Source organism: Anser cygnoides, chromosome 20 (assembly GCF_040182565.1).
Source record: "Anser cygnoides isolate HZ-2024a breed goose chromosome 20, Taihu_goose_T2T_genome, whole genome shotgun sequence".
Taxonomy (NCBI): domain Eukaryota; kingdom Metazoa; phylum Chordata; class Aves; order Anseriformes; family Anatidae; genus Anser; species Anser cygnoides.
Genome location: NC_089892.1, coordinates 4,430,817 through 4,442,550, shown reverse-complemented (window position 1 = coordinate 4,442,550; position 11,734 = coordinate 4,430,817). Strand labels below are relative to the sequence as shown.

General features: G+C 54.1%; 1 protein-coding gene across 15 annotated transcripts; it reads left to right on the top strand.

Annotated features, from left to right (window-relative positions):
- The first annotated feature begins 344 nt into the window (after positions 1–344).
- CACFD1 (calcium channel flower domain containing 1) lies at positions 345–11,621 on the top strand. Of its 15 annotated transcripts, none has more exons than XR_010826058.1 (7): positions 352–759; positions 5,608–5,680; positions 6,130–6,255; positions 6,341–6,448; positions 6,557–9,337; positions 9,496–9,576; positions 10,561–11,621. XR_010826058.1 is itself a non-coding variant. In XM_066980695.1 (5 exons), exons 1-5 carry the CDS (start codon positions 636–638, stop codon positions 6,608–6,610), a joined length of 513 nt encoding a protein of 170 aa, XP_066836796.1. In that variant the 5' UTR covers positions 345–635; the 3' UTR covers positions 6,611–11,621. The 15 variants fall into 15 exon arrangements, 4 of the variants coding, with proteins under 4 accessions (XP_066836796.1, XP_066836797.1, XP_013049431.2 ...); XR_007160039.2 differs by having other exon boundaries at positions 6,557–9,576; positions 10,561–10,685; positions 11,277–11,621; XR_010826056.1 differs by having other exon boundaries at positions 6,557–10,086; positions 10,561–10,685; positions 11,277–11,621.
- The last annotated feature ends 113 nt before the right edge of the window (positions 11,622–11,734 follow it).

Sequence of the window (11,734 nt, the reverse complement as noted above, 5' to 3'; positions counted from 1 at the left end):
GCTATGGATATAGATGGCTTTAAGAACTGAGGCACCCACAACGCCTCCCCCTGCGATTTGAGGCAAGAAGCTGTGTTATCAGCCTGGCCAAAACTTCCGAATGTTGAGGTTTGTGCGTCCAGAGCTGAGCTGGGAGGAGAGGCTGGGGCTCAGTCCCAGTCCCCGTGAGATGACGGGTGCCTTTCGGGGCAGACGCGTGCCCTCGCCCCGAGCGGAGCCAACCGCCCTGTGCACCCTAGGGCCCGCCATGGGCTGCATGCCTCCCCGCCTGCTGCTGTCCATGAATATGCACACATGGCTCTGCCCACTGGCTTTTTAATGAGCGTGACATCAAAGCCCTCCCTGCTGGAGGAGGGGACCCACAATGCAATAGGCAGGGAGACGTGGAGGCTGCTCCCCCCCGGCCGCTGGCATCGCTGCTGCAGGCAGAGCCCCTCCATTGTCAGCCCTGGGGGGCCCGGCCGTGCATGGGGGTGCGGGGAGAGGCCCACCGGCAGCAGGGCTGGGTTTAGGGGCTGTCTCCTGGCCTTGCTGGAGAGGGGGGGGGGAGTGTCACCTGGAGGGGCATCCCGCACTGCTGGGGCTCAGGTGGGGAGCGGGGAGCTGCCCCCTGACCCCCCGGGAGCAGGGGGGCCATGAGTTCTCAGGATGACCAGTTCCAAGCAGCAGCCCCTGAGCCAGCGGCTCCCTCCGCCGATGATGGCATGACCTGGTGGTACAGGTGGCTCTGCAGGATTGCCGGGGTCATCGGGGGCGTGTGTAAGTATCCCCTCCCTCGCAGCCAAGGGTTCCCCATCGGCTCTGCTCGTGCATGCAAAAGCGTGTGGCAGGGGTCGTGCCTGCCCGTCCCTGGGTCGTGTTTGTGTACGGGGAGGCGGGCCGCGGAACAATAGTTTGGGGTTGCAGGTTTGTGTCTCTTCTACGTGTGTAGTTGGCTGCGTTTTGGGCAGGAGGAAGAGCCACGATGAGCCCGAAGCGGGGTGATTTTAGCTTGCACGTGAGAGGTGTGCTGCGTGGTTGCTGAACTCGCTGAACTTTGGCACCTGGGAGAAGGGATGTCTCGGGGGGGATCTGCAAATCCTCGAGTTTCTTCTTGGATGAAGCTCATCTCCCGTCTCTGGGAGTGGTGGGAGCAGCAGCCAAGCCCCCGGTCCTGCAGGAGGGCCGTGGGCAGATAAACTAGACAATGGTTTTATTGCGAGCACCAGGACGCTCAGCGGGGTCAGGTGCAGGGTGTGAACAGGGGCCCTGGGGTTTGATTCTTCCATCCTATCTGACCGTCAGGTGTTTGTGTTCCTGCAACTTTCCTGTTCTGAACATCAGAGCATGTTTCCTTTCTTACTCCTGCCGTTTATCACGGAGGGCCTGGCTGTGTTTTTTGAAGGCGAATAACGACCTTGGTTAGTGTTGTGTGTTTTTTAAAGGGTTTAGTCTTGGACGCGCAGAAGATGGGAGACAGCGTACAGCGAAGTGAGTTGGCTGCGCTGTGAATTACCTGCTGCCGAAAAAAATTTTCCCAGGGAAAGAGTCTTTGCACCTTTGCCAGAAATCAGCTTGTCCCGTAGTGCTGTTTTGCTACATTCTGTGGGGAGATTAATAGCTCTTAAAAGCAGGAGGGACTGTTATGACCGCTTAGTCTGATCTCCTGCAGAGCACAGGATGGAGAATTCCTTCTGCTTCAGGTCCACGACTTCTAGTAAAACAAGAGTGTTTCTCAGCCAGCACAGTCAGCCCTGATTTATTCCCTCTGCTGTAGTGTTTCGTCTGAACCCTCTCTCTTCCTGCCCCCTTTCCATGCCTGTTCCTGCCTCGGGACTTGACTGTACAAGGCCACGGCGTTTCTGCAGCCCACCTCGTGTGCTGTGGAATCACTGGGCAGCCCCTTTAAAACCCTTTTTGGCTATGCTGGTAAAACGTAACGCTGCTCTCGCTTTTACATCTTAGGTGCCGAAATTCCAGAGGTGTGAAAAGTTTCCACAGGGCTGCTCTTACGGGGCAACACGTACCAGAGGCCTCTGGTGGAGGCGGGAGGCCTGGAGGCTGGCAGGGCCGTGTCCCCAGGGCAGCTCCCATGAGGGGGCCGTGGGGCGATGTCAGTCCCATGGGCTATGGCCTTGGCACCCTTCACGTGGCTTTGCCCCACGCACAGCTCGGGGGACGTGGATGGAGGGCGAAGAGCCGGAGGTGGCTGCGCTGCCCGCCTCGCGTGCCAGAGCAGCTCGCGAGGGGCTTGAAAGCAGCGCGAGTCTTTGAAGGCAGATTTTTCCCCTCTGTCTTTAGCTTTCAAAGCAGCCGAGTTGTACTTGGATTCTTTTCTCAGTCTTTTCTTCACAGCTTGGAGAACTCATGACTTGTTTTTAAAGGAAAGCTGAGAGTTTTACGTGTTTGGGTGAATGTGGGAGAAGAAACAGGCAGGAGGATTGCCGATGGCTCGGGGAGTCAGACAGCTTGCTCTGTGGCCTGGGCAGTCTCACTTTGTGGGGTCTGTGGGGCAGAAAGCAAGTCAGCCGGGGTCACAGGCTCCTGGTAGGAGCAGGGACCCGGGAGGTCATGGAAGGAGGCAATCCTCCATGCTGGTGACAGGCCTCCTCAAAACGCTCCTTGTTCAGCATCGCCTTGTTGAAGGTGGCCTGTTAGGACAAGGGCTGACTGATAACTAGGCAAGGTTGGAGTGTGCCTCTAATTTCAGAGCTCGCTACGAAGGAACAGAACTCATTTATACGGATTTTGGACGTCTGGGTTGTGGCTGCTACAGGCCTAGGTTATTTTATGCAGGAGGAAGAATTTCCTGTAGGATGGATGGGAAACTTTGTCAGTGGAGGTGAGGCTGGGAGGTGACACCTACCACGTGCCAACACCTGTAACCAGCAAGATCAAGCCAGAAAGGGCTGGGAGGTGGAGCACAAGCGAGACAAACAAGGCTCAGGGTCTGTTTCTGGCTCCTGCACAGCCTGGCTTGGTGACCTCGGTCGAGTCCCCTCTCCCCCTTGTGTTCCCATTTGTAAAAGGACGATGGGAGTCTGTGGCTTTTGTAAAATGCTCTAGGAGCAAAAATAGGGTTGCATTGAGGACAGTGACCAGCTGCTTGGAATGAATAGAGGCTTTGTGGGGGGTGGTGTGTTTTTTTTTTTTTTTTACTTCCTCGTTTTAGCTCCCAGTTATTTGTGCTTCCCCAGGGCCTCAGGACGGGACAGCAGTTAAACAAATGGCAGGACTGTCTTCCATAGCTTACGTGCCATCGAGCATTATCTGAATTTGAAGCCTCTTGTGAGGCTTTGTTGTGCAAAAAGAAGCCTCTGGGTTGGCTCCGCGTCCCTTTTGGCTACAGAGGCAGGAGCCGATCCTGCCCCAGCGGGACCAGGATGTGCCAGGCTGCCGCAGGATGCATTGCACTGCAAAGGAGACTGAAGGTCACCGAATCGTTATCTCTGTGGCTGTTGGCAACCACCACTGAGTGCAGTGCTCCTGCGATTATAAACCTTTGACTCCTTTCCTGCTGGTTGGTGCTCGTGCTGACGTAGGGACTCGCTCAGCTCAGGCCTGCTGGGTCATTAGTCCATTGGCAACCAGGGCGATCGCTTCGCTGAGGCTCCTGTGAGGACATTCAGTGGTCAAGGGTTGTTTTGGGATGAAAACAAAACTTGAAGAACTGAACCAAAGCCCTGACAAAGCGAAACCCTGATTGACTAGGGTAAAAAGAAATAAAAAAATAGTAGGGCCAAAGTCCTGCTTGGAAAATAACATTCTGCCTCCCTAGGTTTGCTCTGTGGTTGAGGCTGATTTTGTAGCTCTGAACCTCTTGCACTGCTCTGCTCCACTGTGCTGTTAACCAGGGCAGGGCTCTGCCCTTGCCCTTTCAGTGGTAGTCAAGGTGCTGCTGGGTTTTGCTGTTCTGCTAATAATAAAATGCTTGAAAGTCATTTAAGGTTATTTTCAGAAGTGTGTTTTTCTGTGAAGAAAAAGTGTTAGAAGTCCATGGTGCGGACTTGTGTCACAAGTGTCACAAGTCCCCTGAGCTCCTCTTCCGAGAGCATCCAAGGGTTTTTTGGTCACAGAGTTAGAAACGTCCCTGCCTGCTGCTCCTTACAATCCTGCTTGCTGGTGCTTTGCCAGCTCTCCGTCTGTTTGCGTGTGTGCATCATCCCACCCCGGTGCCTCAGTTTCCCCCTGCAGTGCAGGGACACTGACACTGATCCCTTTGTGATGGGAGGATGAGAAGTGCCCTTGGAGCGCGGCTGGTAGCATGTCCTGTGGCATTTCTGCTCTGTAGGGATCTTGTTCTAGCAGGAATCTCCAGGAGATTTTGGGTCCTAGGGGACAGTCCTAGGAAGCCTCTAAAAATAAACCTGTTTGGTTGTTTTCTAAAATCAGGGGGCCACTTGCTTGTGGGGTGACCTTAGCCTGGTCCTATCATAGGCCTGCAGCTCTGTTTCCCAGTCTGGTAAATAAGGGTAAATATTCTTGAGGAAACCTTGAGGATTCAGCAGTGGATGCCTGAAGGAAACCTTGCAAACTCGTGCCAAGCTTTTGAAGGTCAGGACTGCTCACAGCAGCCCTGCTCAGGGATTCCCTTAGCAAAACATGAGCAGACTTCAGAAATACCTGGATCCAGGCTGATTCTCACATTCACACCGCTCTCTTCATTATTCAGCTGCACATCCCAGGCCAGCCTTTAAGGGCTGTATAATTTCAGATGCGGTTCTGCACTGTGTTGTTGTTTACTGGGGATGCAGCCCCTGCCTCGCCGCCCTCCCTCCCGTGGGCTCGGGTTCCCAGGTGAGCAGCAGCAGCCTCTCGGTGTCAGCGGGGGAAAGGGGCCGTATCGAGTGCAGGGAGCTCTTTGCAAGTTTAATGAGGCAGGAGGTGGGTGCCTGCAGCCTGGCTGCTGGCTGCTTCCTCTCCTGGCATTACGAATTCAGGAGAGCAGGAGCTATTCTGGGCCTTGCTTTAACCAGCAGCCACTTCCATTTGTATTAGCAGAGACCCAAAACTGGCTCTTTTCTGCCAATCTTTAGCAGAGTTGCACAGAACTAGCAGTGTGTGACCAAGACCGGGTTCACCTCTCCTTTATTTTCAGCCTGAAAGGGCTGCAAGTAATTTTTTTGCTGAACTTTTCCCCGTGCTGCTCTGAGATGGGTGCCGGCAGGGTCGTCTTTGTTCAGTCCTGGGGCAAACCAGTGGTTCCTTTGCAAATAAAACCCGGGGTGCCACGTATGTGACCGCACATAAAAGCAAACACTGTTCTGAGCAGGCGTCACACTGAGGCACCAAGCATTCAGAGCAGAAGGATACCTGGATGCTGGGCCAGGTAGGATGGGAACAAACCCTCCACCTGCATCCTGCTCTCCTCGGGCCATCAGCCCTTCTGTGCTGGTCTGTGCACGCTGCTCTGCAGTGCCCGGAGGTGCCAGCCAAGGCAAGGACCCTTCTGGGCAGCTCCAGCGCTGTCTGTCCGGACAGATGAGCCCAAAGCACAGGAGGGCACAACCCTGCTGGTGTGGCTGCAGGGCAGGCTGGAGCTGGGAGAAGCCAGCCCTGCTGGCCAGCCTCCGACCCCGCTGTCCTGTGGGTCTTTGTGGTCACCGAAAGCCTCTTCTTGCCTTCCAGCCTGTGCCTTTGCTGGTCTGTGGAACTGCGTCACCATCAACCCCCTGAACATAGCAGCTGGCGTGTGGATGATGTGAGTGGAGTTTCTGTTCTTTTTTTTTTTCTGCCGGGAGGGAGATGGGATCCTTGGGGGTCCCTTCCCGCTCAGGGTACCCCGTGATTCTGGCCATTAGGCACCACGGAGCGAGGGGCAGAGCTGAGGTGAAATGTCTGCCCTGTCCTGCGGGCGGGCGTGAATTGCCAGGTCTTGCTCAGTCAGACCGGTGGAGACACAAGCTTTATCCTATTTATGTCCCCATTTATATTCCTCTTCTCTCCTTACCCCCCTCCCCACCCCTTTTTAGGTAAATACCGCAGTAACCTTACCCAAAATAAATCTGGGGCCTGGGGTTGGGAATTATCAAGAAGGGGGGAGAGGGAAGCGGGGTCCAGCCCCGCTGCGTGCTTCCGCTTTGGTGTGGCCGGGGGCACGGCTGACCCTCGCTCTGGGGCAGTGTTAACTCTCGTGTGCTCTACCTGGAGGCTCAACGCCTTCGTCCTGTTCCTGTGCGAAGCCCCCTTCTGCTGCCAGTTCATCGAGTTCGCCAACGCCGTGTCTGCGAGGGCGGACAAGCTGCGGCCCTGGCAGAAAGCTGCTTTCTACTGCGGGTGAGGATGCTCCCGGGGCCGGGCACTGGGCCTTTTGGGTGCTGCGTTCCCCAAACCAGCGCGGGGCTGCCTCTCTCTCTTTCAGGATGGCGGTGTTCCCCGTCATGCTCAGCCTGACGCTGACCACGCTCTTTGGAAATGCCATCGCATTTGCAACCGGGGTGCTTTACGGCCTGTCGGCGCTCGGCAAGAAGTAAGAGATCTGCCTGCTGGTGGAGGGGAGGGAAGGGGAAGGTGGCCCTCCAGCCCGCACCCCGTCCGTTCCCAGCTCACATTCCCGCACTGTCCCTTCTCTCTGCAGAGGAGATGCCATTTCCTACGCCCGCATCCACCAGCAGCAGAAGCAAATGGATGAAGAGAAGCTCACGGGGTCCCTGGAGGGACAGGCCCTCTGAAGCGCCTGAGCTCAGGGGAACCTCACTTGGACGCTGAGGTGTCGGTGAAGATACGGAAATCCACTCTGCCCTTCCCTCTGCCTGCTCCCTTCTCTGTTACTCCGCTATTTCCCCGGACACTGCAGCAACTGGAAATCTCAGGGGCTGGGGCAGGCTGTGCCCTCCTCCCACACCAGCAGCCAGACCTCAGCATGTTGGCCGCTCTCTCCTCGCCCTCTCAGAGGTTTAACACTGAACCAAATATCTCACAGTCCCCTTCTTTTTATTTTCCTTTTTTTTTTCCCCCTGCAGAGGTGCTGGCCCTTTGAGTGCTGCTGTACAAGCCTAAACAAGTAGCCTTTCTCTGTTTTGATGCCTGGGTAATGAGCCTGCCGTGTTTTGCTGGGGACTGAGTGCGGGCAACATGCTCACTGGGAACTGCTCTTGGAGCTGCCTGGCTCCACTGGTCATGTTACACGTTTTAAAGTAATGCACTCTGGTGTGGCACAAAACAGTAATCCAGCATTTAGCAAAACCTGGTGATGCTCACGCTTGGTTTTCTTCCATTGAGCAGGTTTTAGTACGGGCCCAGTTAGGCTGGGCATCAGACATCACTGCGCAGTAAAGGACTTGCAGCAAAAAACCCACGTGAAGACAATGGCCACTCTGCAGAGAAGCTGCGAGAGATGCTGGGGCAGATCCTGGGAACTGTAAAGTACGGTCTCCCCTTCCTCTGGATACAGCTTCAGGCGGTTTCTACAATTTACTTGAATTATATGCATTAATTGCTTAGTCTGAACAAGGGTACTAGTCTTAAGCTTCACCTTTTTACTGGGGAGGAAGGGAAGGGAGGTTTGCTTTACCTCAGCTGAAAAAGGATAGTATTGCTTGAGCCAACTGGTTTTTTTTTGCTGGTGTAATGGCTGCTGATGCGTGTGAGCATCCTTCTCTCGTGAGCCCGGGACTGCGCTCTGTTATCTCTCCCTTCCCGTGTCTGCTCCTGCAGCCTGTTCCTCTGCGTGTGGGACCTGCTTTTTTCTTCTGTTTGGTACAGTCGTTCTCATCGGGCTCATGCTTTTTTACATCAGTCCTGGGCTCGTTTTGTATGGGGAGGTGGCATATCCTTCCTTTGCAAACAGAGAAATCTGTACTGGTTTCGGTGGGGATAGCAGGTTATTGTCCTGGGCGTTTTGCTGCTTTATTCCAAGCTCTGTCAGCGGTGCTCCTGCCATGTTCTCTGTTTGCTTTGTGTCAGGCAGAACAGAACTGCTCACTAGGTCCAGGTCCCATGCTTCTCATCACAGTTTCTTCTGGGGGGGTTAATTTATTTGTTTTTTGTTTTACTTAGGAAAAGGGAGAATAACTTATTTCTACATATTTATGTGTTTTGATGGGCCTTGCTTTCTCTGAATGTAGGAGAAAGGAGCGCTCGTTCCCTGTCATTCGAAGGAAAGCATCGTCTCATTTCGGGGGTCTCTCTCTGGACCCAGGGAGAACCCTGGCTGCTGTAACTGGGGTACTGTAAAATCCCATTTCAGCCTTCAGAGTGTTTCTCAGACTTTTGTAAAGCGTGCTGCCCTTCGATCCCTTTGTCTTATGGGTGCCGATGTGGCCGAAGTTGCTTTTCCCTGCTGGGTTGGAGGGCTTGTGCTCGGTGAAGGCAGGGGGGAGCTCTGGCGAGCAGCGGCAGCCCCTTGTCACCGTCCTGTGCTGGGAGCTGGGCTCCTGCTGCATCCTGACCCTTCATGGTCCCGTTCAAATTACCAGGGTGCCAGAGGGGTTGTGCTGCTGGTGACTGGGTGCTGTTCATCATCAGAAGCTGCAGGAGAGGATGGCAAGGTACTGGTGCACGTGGGCACTGCAGCAGGAGCAGCGCAGCCCCTGGGGGCCGGGGGGCTAAGCTGCCAGCTAATGGCATTTCTTGTTTCTTCCGCGGCGTTCAGGGAGGTGTGAAGATTTGCACCAGGCAGGAATGTGGCCTGGCTTTATTTGCACACACACGCCCTCGCAGCTGGATGCTGGGCAGCCGCTTCGTGCTAAGCCCCTTTTCCCCCGGGCCTCTGAGCTGTAATTGCTCTGACACCAGCTTGTCTGGGGCGCAGAATAGGCACCGCCAGCGCAGATGCAGCTTGTTTCAATAAAGCCTCTGCCGTTTCGGAGCCCCCAGCTCCGGGCTGGTCCTGTGGCTGCGTGCAATATGTGGGGCATTGGCTTTCCTTGTGCGTGCGTGCGCAGGGACCCCAGCCTGCAGCAGTGGGGTGGCGCAGGGGGATGCACCCCCAGACACCTCCGATGAAGCCTCAGTGATCATAGCCTCTCTGCTCCTCCTGTCCCCAGTACCTTCCTCGGGTGGCTGCGTTGCAGAGTCCGAGTCCTGCCTGGCGAGCAGGACATCCGAGTTGATTTCAAGGGGTTGGGGAGTTAAGTAGTGTTTAGCAGAGGACCGACGCACGTAGCGACGCACATGTCTTTGGTAGTGACTGCTTTGCTCTGCGAGTAGTTCCGCAGGTGGAAGGCAAAGCAGAGGCAATAGGGTAACCCTTGTGGTCTGATCTACTCCCACAGGGATGAACCAGGAGAACAGCAGGGCCCTTGCTGGCTTCGTCTGCCTGCTGGCTCACCTCTGCTCCGTTCGCTCCAGCGGCAGAAGTCCCTGGGGTGCCAGCAGTGCCATCACGCTGCGTATCACAGCAGCCAACTTTGACCAGGCAAGCTAACAACTTGTGTTGCTCTGCCACCATTAGCAGGATGCAAAGCCCAGCTCCGAGCTGTGGGTGTGCTTTTGTTGAAAATGAGCCTCAGGGTCTCTTCTGCAAGAGCTGAGCTCTCCTGTGGCCCCAACGCTAACGCCTCTGGTTCTGCTCAGCGTCTCCGTGCCTGCCTGAACAGGAGGTGTCTGGGATCCGTGCTCCGAGAGCGCTGACTCTACAGATGCTGCAATATTGGGGTGAGCACATCTGGAGCGGGTGCTCTGGGGACTGTTGGCTGGCTGTGATGCAGCAGGACCCAAGCCAGATGCGGCTGTTGCTGGTCTGGTGAAGTCTGTGTGCGGGGCCTGCAGCACCCATGGGTTTTGGGAGCGGTGCTGAGTTAGTGGCTGGTCTCACCTCAGTGTGAGGTTATTTTTGTGGAGATAGAAAAGACCTTTAGAGTAGTAGTATCACAGTAGTTAAGGTGCCCATTCACAGTGCGTGGTGGTTATTAGTTGTGTTTAGAGGAAGGGTGCTAGGAGCTGTGCAAGAATAATGAAGTTAAAGTCCTGCTCTAGCTATTTTACAGGATCAGCCCAGTCCCAGCTGGCGGTGTGCAGGCTGGAGGACTAATCTAAGGAGTCTCCGTGGAGGAGGTTCTGGAGGCCTCTTGGGAAAGAAGGGGGCAGAAATTTTGTTATGTGAGACCTCAGTAGCAGGTGGTGCATTGACTACAGCGAGTATGGAAAGATGGCTGGGAACCAGCAGTAAGTGTGCACTTGGGAGTGGACTGTTACACCATTCACTGTCTGAGCTGTGCACTGCTCTTACCCAAGTGCATTTATACAACACGCGTCTCCTCCGCGTTCCACTCAATCTCAGAAATTACTGCACTTGTGCGTATAAGCTCCCTGTTCCCCTGGGGTTCTCCCCTGGGCACGCAGAGAAGGGCAGAAGCTCTCTTTCTGCTGTGTACCCAGACCTTGCTGCTCTAAGCAGGAGCTGGTTTTGTAACACCAATTGATTCTTCTGTGTGTGCAGTGAATAAAAAGACCATTCTACCTCTGGAAAGAGCCACTGTGATTTCTCAGACTCTAAATGTTGTAGCAAAAACCCTCACGCTTTCTTTGTGGAATAAAGATCACTCAGAAAATTCTTCTCCAATGTGGTTCGGGCATTTGCTCCTTAGGCCAAGCCCTGGGAAGCTTTATTCATCTTTGTCATTTTTTTTTTTTTCTCAGGAAAAAACATCCACTGTCTGCAGGGAAGGGTTTCACTGAAGTGAAGATATCAAGACCTGGTACATAGCCATGTGAGAAAGAGAATGCTCTAGGACAGGGCTGCCAGAGATCCTGATCTTCTGAAGGTCAGTGGAAAGCAGAGGCTCTTGAGAGCTCTTGTAATCTGGCCATGCTTAGAAACAGTCATATTCCAGCCAGGGCTGGACATCTTTCTGGAAACAGGTCTCAGCTGCAGAGGTTTGGTCTAATACTGAAATTTCTCTGTGGTTTTGATTTTGGCCCATCTCTCTTCCTCTGTCCTAGGCTGCTTTAAATTAATCCTCTGATACAGCACATCTCCGAGGTGAGGTGCACCTTCTACTGCAGGGGATCTAAATAGCAGTTAGTGTTTCCTGAGATTCAGGTCAAATATGCTGTGTTGCCCCCCAGTTCCTTGTCACAGCAGGCTGAAGTGTATCAGGAATGGGAGGACACAAGCATAGCCACAGGCCCTCAGGTTGCCAAGTGCATTTCAGCAGGCTGGCAAATGCTCAGGCAAATCATCTCCAAGTTCAGCCTGTGCTGTTCTGCCCCTTTGGGAAGAGTTAGGTTGGATGCAGTACTCAGCAAGGCCAGTCATTCCTTGCAGCCATAACCACCTCCTCCTGCAGCTGTGCTTTACCCAGGGTTAGGTTCTTAAAAAAATAAAAATAAAAATAAAGACCTTAATCTTGCAGGACATCAGGAAAAGGGTGAGAGCAGTTTGCTACTAACTATGCAGCTGAAATCTCAGTGATGGAGGTGGAAGCTCTACACACAGCTGTGATGGGGCACATCCACCTTCCTGGATGTGTAAAACCCTGGGGCGGGAAGGACCTGCCCCACTACGACGTAGTCTGTACTTACTGTGTCTTTCCTCCAGGGAATCACTTGCACTACAGCTGAATGTCTGTCTGTTCCCATGCTGTGTGTTGTGTCTTGAATTTTCTTTGTGAACTGTAGTTGGTCTTGTTCATTAGGCTCCTAGTGTAATGTGTGTTTTTAGAGCAATAAAATGTGGCAGCTTTTTTATACAAAAATATCGGGCTCCGCCTTTTTTTGAAGTCTTCAGGTACACGAGACTCACATGGGAAGCTGCAGGGTGCTGCGATCCCCAAGTCACAGCCCCTGCCTGCCTCTCCCCTCCCACCCCCCT